Consider the following 19763-nt stretch of genomic DNA (forward strand, 5'->3'; position numbering starts at 1 on the left):
AGAATCAACAGCATAAAGCAGTTTTTAAAAATGCCATTTTGCATTGCATCAGGAGAAGTGTTTATGACAAAACAATAAATATAACTACGTCTGCCAGTGCTGGTAAAGAAGACAGCAGTTGGCAGCTGTTGAGCTCTTCACTTAAATGCAGATATAAACAAGTTAGAGAGATTGCAAAGTACTGCAGCAGAAACAAGACCCTTGAACCCATGAGCTTCCAAGTAGAGAGAGTTGTTTAGTCTAAAAAGGAAAACATTTGGAAAGAGATATGACAACATCCATAAACATGGTTCTATGTTTTATTTACTTGCTAACCCTTTAGGGCAAATGTTACTGGGTGGAAATGCTGCCACAGCATCACCTCATCATTTATCTACTACTAGTCAAAGGGATTGGTTATTATCAAAGCAGGAAGGCAGTGTGAGGCCCCAGATAAAACCCACTCAGATCAGCTCTGTGAGGTTTAACTAGTGACTCAACACAGGAGGAACAGGAACAAGCCAGCTGCAGAGGGGAGCTACCTCCACCCTGAGCTGGCAAGGGAGCCTCAGAATGGAACAAGGCCAGCAAAAGAGCTTGCCCATGTTCAGCATGGCCCTAAAGAGCTGATTAGGGCTGCTAGCAACCCAGAGCTGCTGAGGCCATGCAACCACTTGCAGTGCTTCTGTGAAGGAGCAGATAAAGCATTCACCACACAGAGGTGGTGGTTCCTTTGCTGGAAAAAACGAGCATGAGGTATGAGCATTCAAGCATTGTACAGGTGACGTGGATTGATTGTCCAGTGCTCTCTGTTGCTGATGTTTTCTGACTGTTGCCTTTTCTTCCCCATGTTATTCCTGGTTCAGCTAAAGGGCCTGAGCTGGCAGTAAGCCTAAAGACTTAGTTCCTGTGTGGCTAATTACAACAGAGCCTGATGGGGAGAGTTTAGCTGGCACGCAGCAAGGCGAGGCCAAGCAAACACGCCGTTCCAGGAATGGAAGGATATCATACTGGAGGATGATGATAATGCTAGGTTTATAGACAAGCAAATTTCTTAAGCTTCTTTAAAAAAAGAAGAGAATGTGGTTGTGCTTTTGAGCTCTGCTACTCAGGGGAGGTTTGTGCAAGTTAGAAGAAGCAATTCAGAAGTGCAAGTTAGTGGCAAAGAAGCAATGTCAGAAGGCTCAGCTGTTTCCCTGATGGCATGCAGGCCAAAGGCAGAACTTGGGGACGTACTGGGAAGTCACAGGTTTGAGGGCCACTTCGGCATTAGGATGATTTTGCTGATACCATGAAGTTGGCTGATAGCCCCAGGTCCCTCTTTCCCTGCACACAGATCATGTGCATACACACAGCCCTCTGCTGATACCCTACAGCTCCAGGTGGGCTAGAAACAGCACATGCAAAGCATGTATAAACAGGTTTATACTCACAACTGGACACCCAGCTCAGCTGGTTTAAAATCACATCCTTCTCAGGGGAAATTTTAAATTATGTGAGTTCAGCCATTTTCAAGGAACTTCAGCGCAAAGACCGGAAAATGTCCCAATGTTTGGGCCTCTGCTAGAACAATTGTGGTATTATGGATAACAACAAAGCTTGACATGAGTCATGTGTCTGTATAGGATGTGGGTAGCAACTAATTAACAGCAGCAGTTTGAGAACCAAGCCTACTGGCACTGAAACCAGTGGGAAAATTCCTGTTCATCAAATGTGTTTCACTTCATATGGAAATGTCCACCTCAGCCTTACTAATTCTGGTTTGACCTGTCCTAGCACCTGTGTAAGACTCCAAATATACACAGGGATTTTTCTGCCTTAGAAACTTGTCTCATTCTCAGGAGACACATGAGGGTAGTCAGGGTGTGGTGGGGAGTGAGCCAGTTGATGGAGCCCCTCTGACCCATTTGGAATGTTCCCTATGGGAAGTGCATGCCAGTGACCCAGTGGGAAGTGTCAGAACTCTGCCCTCAGCCCCTCAGCCACGTCCCCTTCCCATAGCCACCACCAGTGGCTGCTGGAGGAAGTTGAGAAATAACCAGCCCAACAGCTGGAGCCCCACTCCAGGCAGTGTGAGCGCTGGATCTGGCCTCTGACAGCACGCCACAGCTTTCCTTATGCTGCTGGAGAGCTGTGGTTCCTGCTGCTCCATCCCCTGGGAGCCAGCTGAGCCCCCAAAGCTCACACTGAGCCCTCTGTCATCACACAGCTCCAGTGCTGTGCATGCACCCTTAACTAATATTCCACAATTACCCTCCACATGAGTGTTTTTACTCTCCTCAATTGTCTATATTGTTTATTCTGTATTAACTTTCCCTCCCTTTTCTTGCCTTGGCCAAAAATCCTCTTTTCATCTTGCTGCTACTGAGTTTAGCACTTCATTAATCCCTGTCCTTGTCCCAGAGCTGAAGAACCACAGCATCTTTTACCATTTTACACAATGCTGGAAAGAAGCAATAAAAATAATTATTGACTTTTGAGTGCAACATACTAAAATGCACACAAGAAATTAAAACCAGCTTGTATTTACATGTAACCATTGACACAATTAGTGTAACATAATCCTCAGGATTACTGGAACATTCAAGATGCTTTATACCTGGGGGGACTTTTCTAGCAGGAAATCTGTTAATCTGTGTTTGTTTGAGGCTTTTTCTTCTCCTTTCTCCTTGTGCAGGTCTTCCTGTGGTATGTTACTACAATGTGTGTTTTACTGGCAACAAAGCACGTCAGAATTCACTACCAGGCCACACCCTCACAAGTGAATTACACCTGCATTCTAACACAGGCTAGAGATTTCCAAATTCAGGAAATAATTAGCTTTTTGGATAAATGCCTGAATCAACAAACATGCCTTACCCAAAGTATCTCCACTTACCCAGTTCTGTATAAAAATGGCATCCAACATCAGTCCAAATTAAGTCTGATGTATGTGGCATTATCTATTACTGCAATTTTCCAACTAAATGCCTTTCTGTTACAGCCTGTTTTGAGTAAACAAACCTCATATTTAAAAGGAACTTTAGAAATGTTTTGACCTTGAAATTTCTCAGTTTGACAATGCTGAAATTTAAAGTGCTGTATTTCACCATGAATTCATTTAAATTTTATTTAAGTTACTCTTACATTCTTACAAGGGCTACCACGTCAAGGTATCATTTTAAGATTTTCAAATAATACTGTCCTGTAGACATCAGTTTCACTGATTTTTTCATGCTCTTAGTCCATAAGAGTTTCAAAGCTGGAAAAAAAAACCCACTTCTACAAACTCTGTATACAAACCCAAATCTAGGAAGTGGGAAAACATTTTTGTCGTGGGTGAGAGCGAGCTAGCATGATAGAAAACATGATAAACCAAGGAGTCGGAGATGAGATCTATGAAGGCATTTTACTCCTAATTCCTGCATACTCACAATGAAATTCAAACGTATGTATTCTTTGCGCCCCTGAAGAAATGAAAAACCACACCCAAATATATATTTGGAAAAAATTTGAGCAGTTCGGCTGGTCAGACACGGGAATAGATGGCCCACGGAGGTGGAGTCACCATCCCTGGAGGGCTTCAAGAGCCCTCAGGATCCGGCGCTGGGTGATGCGCTTTCGGGGTTACGGGGACAGGGCTGGGTTTATAGCTGGACTCGGTGATGTTGAAGGACTCTTCCAGCCCTGCTCGCCCCAGGGCTCCAGGTCTCCGTTATCCCCTCCGAGCGAGGGGGCCCGGCCGGGGCAGAGCCTGGGCAGGCCGCGCCGCTGGGAGCGCGCACGGCCCCGCGGCACCCTGGGACTCGTAGGCCGCGGCGGGGACGCGCCCGGCCGGGGCTGCGGGGGAACTACGAGTCCCAGGCGCGGCCGCGGCCGCGGGGTGGGAGGGGCGGGAGCCGGCAGGGGCCGGCGGCTGCCCGCGCCCCCGGGTTCCTCACCTTGGAGCGAGCGGCGGCGGCGGCGCTGGAGGAAGGCGGAGGGCGCTGAGCGGAGCGCGGCCGGCCGGGCGAGGGTGAGCCCGGGGTCAGTGGCGGAGGGGATCTCTCCCCTTGAGCGGATCTCTCCCCTTGAGCGGATCTCCCGTGAGGGGAGCGAGCCTCGCCGCGAAGAGCGTCGGTTGGGGTCGGGCTGTCCCCACGCCTATGGCTCCCGCTCGGTCACCCCGCGCCGGAGGTACCTTGGGGGTCTCGCTCCGTGACGTCCCCTCTCCCTTCGCGCCCCGCCGGTCCCGGCGGAGCGGCCGGAGCACCGCGAGCGGCAGCCGGGCTCCGGGGGCAGCGCCGGGCTCCGGGGGCAGCGCCGGGCTCCGGGGGCAGCCGCGCTCCGGGGCAGCGCCGTGCCGGGGCAGCGGCGGCACCCGCGGTGCTTGGTGCTGATTAAAACACTCTCAGCACCACGGGGAAGCCCGAGGGAGGGTGAGAGATCAGTCATTTCCTCGTGTTGCGGCTGCAGCCCTCCGACTATAAGCTGCGTTAGGTCGGAGCGGCTCTCCCAAGAAGTAACAACAAAAACTACCTGCTCTGCGCTTCAGTACTAGCTTTAACCCAAAGACCTTCAAAACCTTTCCAAAACCTCCATTAAACTATTCACCCCCCCAACCCCTTCATGCCCTTGCACTTTTCAGGCAAAAAAAGAGGAATTTGCCTTTCCTATGTCAGTATTTTTCAGCTTCACGAGCTGTGGGAACGTTTTGAACTCCTTACAAGGGATCAGTAAAAGCAACTAGGAGAAGCCAGCCAGAAAAGTAAGTAGGCTTAAATTTGCTGTGCTCGTGCCCATGCTGCTATTGCAAAATTTCTGGTTGTCTGGAAATTGAAATATGGTTGAAAGCTGGTTTTGGGATGCTTCGAAATTTCAGAGGACCCAAGTGGCTGTTGCAGCAGGCATTTAGGGATAGTCCAGTAGTAAGGAAAAGAAAAAGCATTAGATTGCTGCCATTATTTCTGCTGATGAATCAGCAGAATATGCATTCATAATTCTTCATATCTGTCACAGTAATACAGTTGTACAGCATTGGCTTTATGTCAATGACTGACAACAAGGGTCTGGGCACGGAATATTTTGGCTGAAGGTTTCCCAAACTAAGACTAAAATCTGCAAGCAGACTTTTAAAATGTCTCTTACTAAAAGTGCAGTAACAGGTATTTTGGGTTAACAGGTGTCTTGGTTTATATTACAGAAGTTTCATGAGTAGGATGCTACTTTACTGCTGCTGTAGAAATAGAAAAACTAAGGTAATTTGCAGTTTCAGAAACAAACACGTGCAGGTGGCTTGCACTGAATCCCCACTGATCTGTGGGGATCACCTCTTGCCTTCCTCAAGGGACAGTTATCACACTTTGAAACACTTGGTTTCTGACAGTCCTAAGCCTTCCTAAGACAGGACAGAAGTTTCAGTTCTGCATTCAGCAGTATTTCCAGACTGAAGTGTTTTGTTAATAGTCTTGCACTGTATTGTGAAACATCTCTGACATGTAGTGTGGGAAAAATATAGGAGGAGAATGGAGTTTCACACGTGCAGAGCTGCTGTTGGTAGCTGATGAAGCATTTTAATTTGCAATAGCATTTACTCCCTTGGATAGACTTGAGGGTATTTAACTCATTAGTCTCATTCTAAAAGCTTCAATGCATTTAAAGGTATATTTATGGGGGTAGTTGGGGCAATATTGAGTTATATTCAGAATCAGATTTCAGTGAAGGAAAGCTCTAAGTTCAGTAAGAAACAAGCCTGCTGCTGCATCCATGTTCTAAATTAAACTTTATTTCCTCTCAGTATCATGTCCAGAGCTGATATGCTTTTATTGCTCATACTGTACAAACTCTGTGTGCAGGGTAACAGTTTTCTTAAAGGCTGATATAATTTTAAAAAGTACAGATAATTGAGCAATCTAGGTGAAAGGCCTAGGAAATTGTGATGTTTGTAGCCTCTGGCATAAAGTGACTGACTTCTAACTTAGTACTGAATACTTACTAAAATGCTCTGTTGGATTCAGCCATCAGATCTTACAACTTGGAGCACTGAACAGTCATTGCATCTTGCCTTTTGTTTGGAATTTCTAGTCCATTACTGTGGTTCAAATCATATCTTCAGCACACAGTTTTTCATGGTTATAATAGTCTGTCCCCAAAAATTCAATGTTTTTAGAACTTAAAGATTCCAAAACCACATGGAAAGATGTTATTATTATATTAGTTGATGCTAAAATAATGGAAAACAGGCACAGATTTAGCACATGGCTGTCACACCGTTGCTCTTTTGCTAATAACTTAAGAAAGAAGAGCTGAATGTATGTTTATCTGCTTTGACTGTTATAGTATAGACAGATCTATACTATACTGTTATAGTATAGACAGATCTATACTATACTTGAACTACTACTAATTTGAATTGCAGCTGTAAATGTAACCAAGACTTCTGTGCATCCACTGAGCTGCCTAGAAGAGCACAGTCCTTTGAGCTCCTCTGCCTCTCTTGGTCTCTGCCCAATGAACTGGTCACTGCTATTTTTTCTTCTGTTTTATTGCTGATGTATTTTTCTGTAAGATCTGGTTTTCTAAAGCTTTCTTTTCTGATTTTTTCCTATCTGATTGTTTCATAGCCTGTAACTTTTAGCACAAGACACCCATGCTGAATGTAAAACTCTCAAGCTCTAATTAGCCTGTTGATTTCCCAGTTATTTTTAATGAATTAAACACCATCATTATTCAGATGTTTCTTTCCCTAGAAGTGTTAATCAGCAGACTGTTGTCTTGCTAGCCAGTATTTCTTGATAGTCTTTCTGATAATAATTCTTCACATGGCTACAAGACCTGCCATTGCTGTTATTTTATAACCAGTTATCTATCTAAAGCTTTTTGCTCTTTAGAAGTATAAGCAGCAGCAAAGTGCAGGTCTTGTTGCTATTTGCTGTGTGCCCAGGTAATGGGAAATCTATACACAAACAGACAATGTCAAACATTTCCATGGCTTTGAAGATATGGCTGTACATTTGTGCAGGCACTTGAATGAGTTTTGCAAATCAGTTGCATTGATAGGATTTAGATTTTTATTTATAATTTTAAGAGTACATATATGAATCACTGGCCTGTCAGGAACTTGGACCACTCTTCTCAAAATGTTGCTTTAACTATTTATTTTATTTTGTGCAGTAGCAAGGCGGGAAAACCTTCCATGTGACAAAGAATAGTGTGATGCCTTCCTGGGAGGTTCTTTTCAATCTGCATTTTTACTGCCTGGGTAGAATCTTTTTTTCTCCAGCCTTCTTTGAAAACTTACTGGTTTGCCCAGGCAGGGGATCAAGTTTTACTGCTCTGCTTTGACTGCTGCTTACCATTTTGTATGTCCAGTTCTGTTTGTGTTCTTATATTGTTGTGGTTATTGGGGAGGGTGTGTGTTAGCTAATTAATAGATTTTAATCTGTTAATTGAACATCTGAGATTCTGACACATAGGCTGGGCTAGAGCAAAGATCAAATTGCTCCTTTTAATTTATTTTATGGAAATTAGATTCTGAAGCAGGGCTGAGATTTGAGAACTCCTCAGAAAGCCTCTCTTCCCATGCTGGGTGGGGCTTTGAGCAACCTGGTCTAGTGGAAGATGTCCCTACCCAGAGCAGGGGTTTGGAACTGGATGGTCTTGAAGGCTCCTTCCACCATTCTGTGATTCTAAGGCATAGACAGGATTTTCCAATCCAAATCAAAGATCGCTGAGTCTGTTGTTTGAAACATCCTTGTTGGAGTTCAGTCTAGTAGGGACAGATCAATTAAGCTCAGTTAAGGATTGAACTGATTAAGGATTACAAAATTTGGATCCATGGAATGGAATTTAAAAAGCTATAGCCCATGCAGGACAAAACTTGGATTGCTGCTCAGAGGTGCTCACAGGGAACTGCCTGTTCCTGTTCTCACAGAGCTCTGCTAACCTCAGGCAAATCTGAAGGGTCACATAAGGAACAAAACTACATATCTATCACAGATACAGGCAACTGTAATGTCTTCTCTAAATACAGAAGTTTTGCTGCTGCTACCTTAACTTTATAGCATAACATGGTTCAAGTCCTTTCCCAGAGAAATCTATACCTGAATTCATTTACCACTTCAGCATCTAACCCTGCATATCCTGCTTTACCAGGATCCTGCCCCAGCTTCAGGGTTTTCACATAACATTGTTTTCTAAGTCCTTCCAATTTCTTTCAGGTTTACTGTTTCATTACCTACTGTCTTTGGCTCATTGCATTTTTCTTTTTGAAATTTTGCACTGTACTTGTTTGCTTGTTTTCAGTTCTGTATTATATGATTCCAGTTTTATTTCTTTGCCAGTTTCATGCAAATCAATATATATGATCTCTTTTTGGTGCTTCATTGAAGTCCATATAGCTGAACAGGTGACCTGAGTCTAACTAACTGCAGTTGTAGTGAGTGTGGGTTTTTTTCCCCCGTTTTCTGGTGACATTTGTTTCTTTTGCGTATGTGTTCCTGAGAAGGAAGGAAAGGTTCTTGCAAGAAGAAATCATCAGAAAATTACTCAGTGAACCTTTCTTCATTTCATTTGATGATCCTCAGCCCAGATACCCTTCCTGCTCTTCCAGTTCCTTCATCAAGACACCCTGTTCTAGTGTAGCTGTTGCAGGGATCCATTCATGCAGGGTTGTTCTGCCAAATACACTTAGAGGGTCATTTGGAGAAAAGTTCAGCTCCATGAGGGCTGATCTTTTTGTTTGTGCAGTTAAGAGCAGACATGGGGCTGTCTCACATTAAAATTTCTTTAGCCACAGAAGAAATATATGTATACATATGTACTAATACTTTGAGAAACTTCTCTACATGTTCTTTGCTTACAGTGCATTTTAAAATATTTCAAGCAAAAGCAGTATTGGCCTGTGTTTGCTGTGCACTCATGGCCTTTAGGTGTAATCTTGGCATCAAAACATTGAGGAAGGTTATTTCCCACTGTCTGGCATTCACCTTCAGGTCATGAAGCAACACTCAAGTACATAAGAGACAGGAGAATGTATTGTTTAGATAAAATCTTAACCAAGCAACAGTTGCATAAATGGGGACAGGATCTATCATATGTCATGTTCTGCTTACTGCTCATGTGGGATTCGGTTTCAGACCTAGTGCAGAAAAAAACCACAGAAAATGTGTGTTATGAAGTAGCTTCCAAGAATGAACTGTTTGCAGATTCTAACATGGATAGGGAAGTTCTCAGAACTATCAGGAGGAGAGTGGCAGCTTTGAGAAATAGTTAGTCATGCTGCTTTCGCAAGGAGTGGCTGCCCTGTGCTGAAGTTCTGTGTTGCCTTTCAGAAGCATCAGTTCTTTAGGAATTTCTTCAAGCATGGCAGTGGCTGCAGCCTGTTTTACAGAGGAGCAGATCCTTTCAGAACGTGTTAGAAAGAGTGCATTGTAGAGGATCCTTGGAGACTTTTCAAAACCTCATGTTACTCAAGTAATGGTAGTTACTTTATGCCATGTTTGCAGCAGTGCAACTGGAATATAAATTTTAATCCCATTCTAAACCCTCTCTTCCTCCCTCTCTGCACCCCAGTCATTTCTTCCTCTGACCACACTGTTTTACTATCCTTCAGTTTCTCTGACTTGAGAGGTTTGCACTGTAAACATGATGACTGAAATGATTTTGTTATAAATAACAGCCTTCTATTTTTCATTGTTTATTTTTAACTTGATGCAGCACTTGAGAGGGTAGTGATCTGTGTAAAGAGTTGATGAAGCAGATAGGGGTGAATTCTTTTGGTGGCTTTTCTACAGAAGGAAGTGTAGCACAGAATGAAGTCATTTCTTTCTGCACAGACACTTGTTTACTGTCTGCATGTTCCACTATGCCTGAAAAAAATGAACCAGTTGCTGGAGGTCCACTGTGATCACAAGAAGTAAAGAAATTATTCTGGCTTAGCTTGGTGTGTATTCATTATCTTGATTTATGTTATCTCCTCTGACCAGCTGGAGCTTTGTGAAGAAAACTGCTCCACCAAAGTTTTTGGCAGTGGATTTTCTCTGGAGATGAAGCTGGCTAATGATTACCTGTCTCTGAAGTGGTGAATGTCCTTATCAGTTGGCTTAACAAAGCATAATAAAGGGGTCATCAGCCATGCTACTGTTCTGATTAACTTACTGATTCCACTGTCACTAGCAACTGCTTTTGACAAAGAGGATGGCAGACTAGGATCCAAGGTCACTGAAGCTGCAAAAAGCAGAAATAAGAATGATCATATTGCCGTGGGTTCTCATGGTCATCAATGTGTTTACACTGGAAACAGAAGCCATCTCTTATCTAAGTCTCAGAGGGAAGGAGACCAATGTTCTGCTGCTCAAAGTGCTCCAGCTGTTTGTCTTATGTGGAATGGATTAAACAGCTCAATCATTATAACAGGTCCTAAAACATTCTGTTGATGAAAACAAACATAAGATTGCTGGTTGATAAGAGATATGCCTAAGACACTAATGAGTTCATTAGTCCATACAGTAAACTTTGGGGCCTTAAGTATTTTTTGGCAAGGAGCATGAAATATAAATTATCTCTTACCAGTTACATAATAATTTTATTTTAAAATATATATATGTCTTATTTGTTACCATTTTGAGAGAAGGATCTTTATGCTCAATGTTATTATTATGCTGTTTTCAGTGGCTAAGAAAGGAAAATATACTGAATTCAACGGCCTGAGGAAGATGGGGCTGCTGCTGCTGCTCCATATCCCCAGATCCAACCAGTACCAGGGCTGAAGATGTGTTTCCCATAAGCACACACATACACAATGTACATGGCAAGTCATGCATATCAGAGAGGCAACAGCTTCATCCCCTCTGCTCTCTAGCCAAGCAGGATGGAGGTCCAGTGCTGAGAGTGTATGTACACATGTAGAGATACATCACACATCTGCAGGGTGGATCCCTCCAGCACACAGGCTCACACAATCTGCCTAGGAGCTCCTTCATCCCAATTTCCCCAGCTGATCTGGACAAATGAGCCCCAAGGTGATAGCCCCACTCCAGCTGTTGGTACAGACCGTCCCATGTGCCCATGTGTGACTGGCCAGGACTTCCCAGGACCCCTTTGCTGTCCCTGAGTGCTCTTACTCTTAGAGATGGGCAGATGCTTTTCACACTGAGAACTGGCAGGGACTTCTAGGGTCCCAAGGGTGACCCTTGTGTACCACTCTGGATTGGTGGTGATGAGCTTTTGATAGGCTGATGGCTCATGTGGTGGCCTTGGCAGTAGCCCACCAGGGTGTTATCCAGGTTTTCCATCCTGCTGTTGTTCTGAGTAACATTAGAGGTGTGTGGAGAAGCTTTTATCACACAACCAAACACAGTTTATGTAATCATCTCACCTTTCTAATGATTAGAATGGACATTTTACCTGTCTAAAAGCTGCATAGAAATTTAAGTTCTTGATTTATTTTTTTCCCAAAGGTTCACTCCTGGAGTGCATTTCTTAGATTAGGACATACACAAGGAAAATTTTGTTTGTTTCACAAGTTACCCCTAAATTTTTGAAATTTTACTTAAATCCTTCAGGTTTAAAAAATCTAGTTGTTAGTGGATTTAATGGGAGGAGTGGAGGAGGAAAGAGAATGATGAGAACAGTCCAATAAAATCAGAACACATTCCTTATGACCCCACCCAGTCATTTTACACCTTTGTGCTTATTTGAAAAACAACTTTGTACTTGTCATTGAGGGTGAAAAGTGGAAGGGCACTGGGGAATGAGGCCAGAGAGAAAAGAAAGAAATGAGCCATTATGTGCTTCCTAAAATCACCTGAGTTTGTGTCTTGCCTCTTCAGACAGTAGGAGCAGACCTTGCAGTAACTGTGCTTTTCAGGGTGCATTTGGGAGAAGATGTTTTACATAGAGTGGCAGTATTTCCACCAGCCCTTTGGCTGATGGCTGTCACCTGCATTTGTAAGCTTGAAGACACAAAATATTTCATAGACTTTTTAGCTCATGATCAAACATGGAAGCCTCTAGCAGAGGACATGCTGTAACACAGTACTAGTACTGTCCACCTGTGGTTTTCTGCCACTTAAAGGAATTTGTGTTTCCAAAAGAAAGGGGTTTTGCCCTTGTAAAACAGGCAAGACAATGGATTTGCTGCTGCCTCCCCCATTTCCTTAGGTAGCTCAGACACATTCAGGTTAGATACACGTTAGGAGAAAAAGTGCCTATTAAAGCTGCAAGACTCACATAGTACACCATTTTAATGTCTCCAGCTTCTTGCTTTTTCCTCCCCATAGTTGTATTTTGAATCCAAGGAACAGCAGCCAAATCTCTGTTCCTATAAATTTTATGGTTGCACTTCGATTCACGTGATTTGGATCAAAAATTATTGTCCTCTGTAAGAATCAGTGCAGATGGCTTGACAGACCTCCTTTATCAGCTAAGACTGGGAAGAGAAAGTGCTAATTTATTACTGATAGTGTTATAGGTTCATGTTTGCTTCACTTTTTTTTTTTTTTCTTTAACACCTTCAATTTGATAATAGCAGGAAAGATATAAGACAGGCCTTTATCAGTCAGATAAAGAATTGCCAACTCTTAAGTCTTCTGCATACAGGTTTTACCTACTTCTACTCAACTCTTATCTGGCTGATAAGATTAATGACAGTGTTTCTTACAGCTTTTTAACTTTATTCTTGCCATGAAGTTCAAAGGTTGTTGAAAAGCAGTATTCCACTATCCACCATTGCCTTTCTCTTCCTCTGGATAAAGGTCTGTGAGTTTTCAGAAGTCATTGCAGTAAGCTTTCTTTTCATGAAAATGGCAGTTCCTTGCTTTTGCTCTTCAAGCATTCTGAGAGCGAAGGGCAAGACTCAATTTCTTAGCTTTGGAAAACTGTGTTGCCAGTTGGTGGTGCAGCAAACACTTGGAGAGACATTTGAATCAGTCATGAAATGTTACTATTTTGCTACTCAATAGACAATGTGTATCATCTCTCATAAAGACAAGCATCTCACTCGTGCTCTCTGTGTGCTTTTGCAAAAGAGAGGGATGATATTAAAGACTTTAATTGTTACTGTGCTATCTACAGTGTAGTATTTTAGGTTGCCATCAAGGAACATGCTTATGCAGGGCTCTTAAGATGAAGGTGGTGAAATGACATGGAAAAGAAAGAGTGTGATATATCGAGCAGTAGTTTTAGGTAGATAAAGGATCTCTTTTAACTACAGGTGATTTGTTTTCCATGTTCTTGTGTCCACTGTGAAGGTAAAGACAAGATCCTATCATATCCTCCCTCAAGTTACTTTTGTTTTAGCTGTTTCTCATGATTCAGTGCAGTGTAACTTCCTTACTCTGACAGAATCAGAAACATTCAATCTACAGTTTAAAAATCTTTAGATTGAGTGATGGTGAAACTTGGCTTGTGACCTCTGGCATTATTCCAAACTAACTCTTGCCGTGATCTAAATAACTGATTTAGAGTTGGACCTTGTTCAGTTAGTCAAATACAGCATTTGTATAATTTATTTTACCATGAAAACCAGAGGCAGGATGGAACTTCTGTTGTTCTGTATATGCTCATAGTACCTGGAAGAGTTGGAGCTTGTGTACAGAATTGGAGACCTCCAGACCTGTCCAGATATAGATTTATGTTACAATCTCATGTGGCTCTTCTATATATTAACCAATCTACCTGAAGCTGAACAAACTCAAAGGTGGAAACTCAGGACCTGAATTGTTTGAGGTTAGCAGAGCACTGTCTTGTGTTGCTGTCCTTTGTAGCAGAAAGAAGGCAGAGTGTGTGTTTTTAAAACCATGGCTAAAAATGTATTGATACTACATTCTCATTTTTTTTTTGAGAAGGTTGGCCAAAACCAAGTCATTTAGCTGATTTGGTCTGTGTCTTTTGCATGCAGTTTCAGATTTTGCTCTGATTTGAGTGTATTTTCTGTTTAGGACTGATTAAAATTGCTTCTTAATTTGTGGACGAGGCCAACGTTGCCAGAACACCTCAATTAATTACTGGAGAAGATGGATTCTATGTGAATAATGACATAAGGGACCGTTATGGAATCCCAGAGTGGTTGAGGCTTTAGGGGACTTCTGAGGATCACAGATTACAACTCCCTACTCAAGAAGGATTGCCTTTATTTCATACAGTAAAGCTGGAGTCAATTTAGAGTGTGCAGTAAATGAAAAATTACAATTTTAGTAAAAATATCCTTTTGTGGCTGACAGCATAGGGAAAGTATCGCTTATGAAATAGTGAGAACTGAAGAGATGCTAGGCTGTGTCAGTTCTAGGAGAGATTACCAAGACCTGAGTGGAAAATTCCAGCACTTTGATCAGAGTGAAGACATAGATAGCAATATTGATATTTTGCTGATGGTCTGACTGTATTTGCTGAATCGGAATGTTGGGCCAATGATGGTTGGCTTTGTCAGAGTGCTTAGATAGCAATTTGTTTAATTTCTGTGTGGTAACCCTTTCCCAGAAAAGTATTGATGTACAGCTAGAAACAGAGCACCCCTGGGTTAGCAGCCTTGGTTGAAGGCAAACACATGCTTAAGTGACTTGCTGGACTTGAGCCCAAGGCCTTGCTCACAGTGATGGCTCTGTTTCCCACTGCACACACGTTCTGTCATCGAGTGTGGCACTAGCCAGCATCTCTGCCTAACAGCATAGCACTCCTGTCACTTTGCTCACAATTGGGAGTGAGTTTCTTGCCCAGGATTTCTGAAAGCAGCAAACATGGGGCAGTGGAATTAGCAGAGTGTCTTTTAAACATGTTAAGGTTTTTGTGGCACTGAATCAGACAGACAAATAGATCTTTACAAACCTTCTGGCTAGTTTTAAAACTGGGCACATCTCCCGATACCTGTTTTAGTCTGTGCAGATTGAGAATAGCAGTAAGTGGCACATTCATTGAGATAATAACTGTTTGAAAGTAGTGAATTGTGTATCCTCGAGATGCTGTTTGGAAAGAGAAGCTTCTGAAATAGAGAGGAAGGCAGATGAATGGATGCAGGATGCAACTGACAATCTGGAAGAAAGAAGTGGGTTTCTCAGTGTTAGAGTTCTGTCTTTTGAAAATGGACATGCCAGGTTGTGACTAAGGAAGTAACTCAGCAATAAAGGAATCTCCCTCTTGCAGTGGTATATTCTTTAAAAACTGAGAGAAAATCCAGATAAACATGAATACAACCTTCCAGGTTAGTTTCATCTCTTATTTACAAAGAAAATAATGTAAAAGCTTTCATTATACAAGAGAAGCATAAATTAATAGTTTTCATATACTAAAGACTAAGTGTGATTTATTTTCTTCCTGCTGTTACAGACTATTTAATTAGACTGCAATCACAGTTCTTGCCTCTAGCTTGTTAAAATACATTATTTGAAAGGAAATGCCAAATCTGAGGTTCAAAAGGAAACCAAACTTATTTTGTCTGCATGCAGATTTTTTGGTGGAGACCGTGGAACTCTTCCTCCTTCACTGCTGGTCTGTGAGATCAACTATGGAACATGCTCAAGAAGAAGAAGTGGGACTTGAGCAAAGCCAGATGTATTGTGTGCAAAGACCAATATACAACCAGGAGCTCCTGCAAGGACAGCTGCACAGGCGACAGAGAACCCGTCAGACTTTAGGGCAGAGGATTGCACATTCTTGTCGGTAGGGGTTTTGTCTTAGCTTTGTTTCATTGGTTGGAAATATTATAATTCTTAATTGATTCATGCACTTAGCCAGTAATCTCTTCAAAGAAACCTAAAAGATAAAACCACTAATTCTACTTTGACCGTTCAGCAAGACTGGGAAGAAGCTGTGTATGTGCTTTTAATGTTAATGTAGAACTATATTAAAAAATGTTGGATAAATTAGTTGAGTTGCCTTCATCAAAATGCAAAAGGAAAATACGCAGCATGGGAATGTGAAGTATTAGTCAGATCACGTGACATGAATTCATAAGATCCAGAAAATATCTGTCCTTCTTCTGTGGAAATACTTATGGCCAAATTTGTGCTTCACATGATCCTTTCACAGAAGAATGGAGATGTGTGATAGCTGTGTAGAAATCTAAATATTGGTCTAATAAGAACTTACTAAAGGCATTCTCTAGATTTTAATTAACTGCCTTGGCATATAAGTATCATCTAGTTAGATGTGAAATGTCTTTAACTGTGCTTCTCTTGCTCCATGGTACCAGGGGATTTAAGGTCTCATTAGTTTTATATTTATCCATGCTTCCTTTGCAGAGTTTTTTTCCATTTCTTTCTCAAACCTTGTTCTGCAGGACAACAGAATTGCTTTTCTATAAAATATTCCTGTTTACATGATTTGACATTTGGAGATTAGCTTTGGTTTATGGAATGTTTTCAATGGTAAAGACATTTAATTCTACCTCAGAAAACTTGTCTGTCCTGAATTAAGAGAAAGTGGATCAAAATCCTCCTTTTTGTGATACAGTCTACCTAACCATGGAGAAGTGTGGATGACTCTCACTTCTAGCAACAAGCTTCTTCACTGTGCAATTCAGAAATGCTAACAAATCTCTGCAATTCTCTTGCAATTCCCCTACACAGAAAAGTATTTATGTGTTACATTTTTAGCCAAGGTTAAACTTACCACAGTACAATCAAGGTGTGATGCAAGGCATTACTGGATAGAGATATGTATTTCCTGGCTTTGTTCATTTGTCATGAGTCAGGGTTTCAAAAGGTTAATAGCTCTGCTGAGAGTCAGGGTCAGTGCTGCTGGCCTCAGTGCCTCTCCTTTCTGGGTGAGGAAGGGTTATGCTCTCAAATAGCCTGAAAGTGGGGCTGTCAGTACTGGTAGGGATAGTAATAAGTACTGGTTAAATTAATAGATTTGCCATGTTTAAAGATTAGGAATATACAATATTAGGATCAAAAAAGTATACAGCACGCAAATAGTAAATGGGAAAAAGCACTGCAGAGTATTCTGATGAGTGAAAACCACTATCAGGAAGCAAGATTGTTACTAGGAGCAATCCCCTGAGAATAATTTGCTTCCTGATAGTGGTCTTTCTTTACTTCCCCTGACCTCCAGTGGGAAGTAAAACTGTTCCAGTCTATGCACATTGAGTTTTGTGCTCCAGTTTTGTTCTCTTCTCTAGTTCTGTAAGGTTTGTCAACAGCACTAACACATGATTAAGGGCTAAATTAACTAGAGGCATAGTTGTTTGTGCTTAAGCATGTCCAGAAATTACTGTCATCAGGAGTCTGAGCCTGCCTGTAAAGGAACTGTTTTCCTGTATAGGGATGAAAGACAATTTTTACAGCCTGTTTGTCCCCTGCTAGTGTCTAACTTTCTTTCTGCTTTGTAATTCCAGATGTACTTCTAAGAAAGCCAAGTCTCATCTTTACAATTTCTTACCAATTTTAAAATGGCTGCCTCATTACCCAGTGAGGAGATACTTATTTGGAGACATTATCTCAGGTATTAGCACTGGGGTCATGCAGCTTCCTCAAGGTGAGTGTACCTCTGGATTTAATTATCTCTTCTTTACTTTTCCTGTGTGTGCCGTTATGGTAGTTTTTAACATCCTGAAACAGGTGCTCCTGAGAACAGGATGTGTATCTCAGGGCTCTCTGTGGAGATCAACATGGATTCTGCAGACCAGCCCAGAATGATGATTCCCTTAAAACTGCAAGTAGTGATATGCACCAAACCCTGAAAGAAGCTCCCTCTCTAATCAGTATCCACAGCTCTCAATGGCAGACTAACCTTTCACAGTTTAAGTGCATGTCCAAACTTTTCCTGAATGCACCATATTATTTTCTGATCTCATTGTCCTGAAAGTCATAGCTTATTTCCTGCAGAGGGTGGCAGACATATAGACATTATGTTTCAGGGAGCAACTGAGGCAAAGTAACCAAACTAAATTTAACCAGAGAAGAACATGCAAGAATTCAAAGACTGATCCCTAAGGCTAGAAGTCACCACTTTACACTGGAACCATAGTAGCAGGCAGCAATTTATGTGGTGGAAATAAATCAAAAGCATCATCTCTAACAAGGCTGAAAGTCTGTAGAAATTTCTAGTAAATTCTTGGAAGTGTCAGCCTAAGTGGAGCCCAGTCCTGAAGCAGGAGCAGGTTCTAGGAAGCCAGAGAAATCCAGTATTCACTATTCTGTGTCCATTCCAGCTCTTGGTGAATGGACCAGTAGAATCTTTTGTTTAGCCCAGCATTTACTATTAGCAGTTTCAGAAGTGTTAGGAGTTTAGAAAGCAGCAGCACTTCTACAGCAATATCATTATGGGGTGCCCACTGCTCTGGGAATGGCAGCTTCACAGTAGCTGCCACAGTCTCAGTAGATTTTTCCACAATGTCTTGGGATCAAGGAAATTCTCTGATTGGTGCAGAGCCTTGTCCAGAGGGTGTTATAATTAAACATAAATAAGTTTACTTCTGTGTTGACTTATTTCATATTTGCACTTCACTTAGGCTGAGGCAGGTCTGAAAAAGTCATCTGTAAATCCAAGATTTTAATGGGTGGTAAACAGTTAAAGTAATTAAATACCCTAACTTAGGCTCTGCAGATAATTTATTTCTGTATCTTCCTGGTTTTGTTTGAGTTTTATGATTAGGGTTATTTTTATTTCCACACAGGGAAGCATAAACTTATCTTCAACTGATAGCTAATGTGGTTAACTCTCAGGCATATCTGTCATATTCTAGGCACAAACATTGTCAGTTGTATACTGAAACATAATTTATGTCATGACCTGAAAGAACACTAAAATGTAAGTGGTCAGCAGTGAACTTTGTACTTAATTTTGTGATTCTTGTTAAAAGTAAACATTATTCATTTGGCGCCTGTAGACATGCCCTTAAACTGCTCCTAATCTTTCCCTTTCTAAAAACACAAAAGTTGAACTTTCAATTTTCTGGAATGAAAGTAATTATAGCAAGCATGGCTTCAAAGAAGCCTGGGAATCATTCCAGGCAGAGCTACAATGACCACGGTGTTTAAGCCATGGTCTCCTATCAGGTCAATATCTCTTTATTTCCTTGGCACTGACAGTCTCTAAAAATGCCAGTACAAATGCAAGGGAATAAAAGGGTATTCAGATCAGGAACTTCACACAGACCCACCCTCCCAGTTTTGAACACTGATTTTCAGTTCTGGTTACTTGTATTGTTAAGTTCATCATCATGTTAAAGGCCAGACTGTTACAGTACAGGGTGTTTGCTGATGTCAGGAGAGGTACCCCTTGGCTGAGAAAAGATATGTGGGAGGAGTTTCACAAGTACTTAATGAAATGCTCATTTGAGCAAGAGAATCGATGATACCATCAGTCCACTTTTGGTGAGAATATGAATTTTTGGTAAGGACTCAGGTATTGCTTAGGGCTAGAACAAGGCCCTGTGACTTACTACACTGCACAAGAGCACTTGGATGGCACAGATCCATTTGGTTTAGCTCTTTTTTTTTGTAATGTCATGCTTTGTATCCCAATTTAAATTATTAGGGAGAGGTGTTTTTGAGTATCACTGGCTCTCTGTGATGAGTGAACCATTGCTTCTGTTTGGAATTTGCACTAACCCACAGGTGTTACCAGCCTGCACTTGTGAGAGTGCAGAACCAAGCCAAGCCAGGATGCAGTGTTTTCTCCTTGAGGCCCATTTGTTCTGTTCTGGTGTCAGTTCTCATTAACACAAGCTATGTAGAGCTATTGTTTTGGCTGGAACTGCTTGGGACAGTTGTGTGCCACATCACATGATGTACACCACTTGGTTGTGAGCCTGGTCCCATGATAAGCACACCCTGAGTCATACAGAGGGTGGGAGATCTTCCCTGGTGTCCCTTTGAGCTGTTCCC

At 41.9% G+C, this 19763-nt stretch overlaps 1 protein-coding gene across 2 annotated transcripts in view; it reads left to right on the top strand.

Moving 5' to 3' along the window:
* The first annotated feature begins 3770 nt into the window (after window positions 1-3770).
* SLC26A5 (solute carrier family 26 member 5) overlaps window positions 3771-19763 on the top strand; it is a 34381-nt gene continuing 18388 nt past the window's right edge. Inside the window, exons 1-4 of one of the 2 annotated variants that reach the window (XM_058806099.1) lie at window positions 3771-3973; window positions 4620-4705; window positions 15378-15591; window positions 17270-17409. In XM_058806099.1, coding sequence (XP_058662082.1) covers window positions 15437-15591; window positions 17270-17409 — 295 coding nt within the window. In that variant the 5' untranslated portion in view covers window positions 3771-3973; window positions 4620-4705; window positions 15378-15436. Of the gene's footprint in view, window positions 4135-4619; window positions 4706-15377; window positions 15592-17269; window positions 17410-19763 lie in introns of both variants that reach the window. The other variant, XM_058806100.1, reaches the window with a different exon arrangement.

The sequence above is a fragment of the Ammospiza caudacuta genome, chromosome 5 (genome assembly GCF_027887145.1).
Source record: "Ammospiza caudacuta isolate bAmmCau1 chromosome 5, bAmmCau1.pri, whole genome shotgun sequence".
Taxonomy (NCBI): domain Eukaryota; kingdom Metazoa; phylum Chordata; class Aves; order Passeriformes; family Passerellidae; genus Ammospiza; species Ammospiza caudacuta.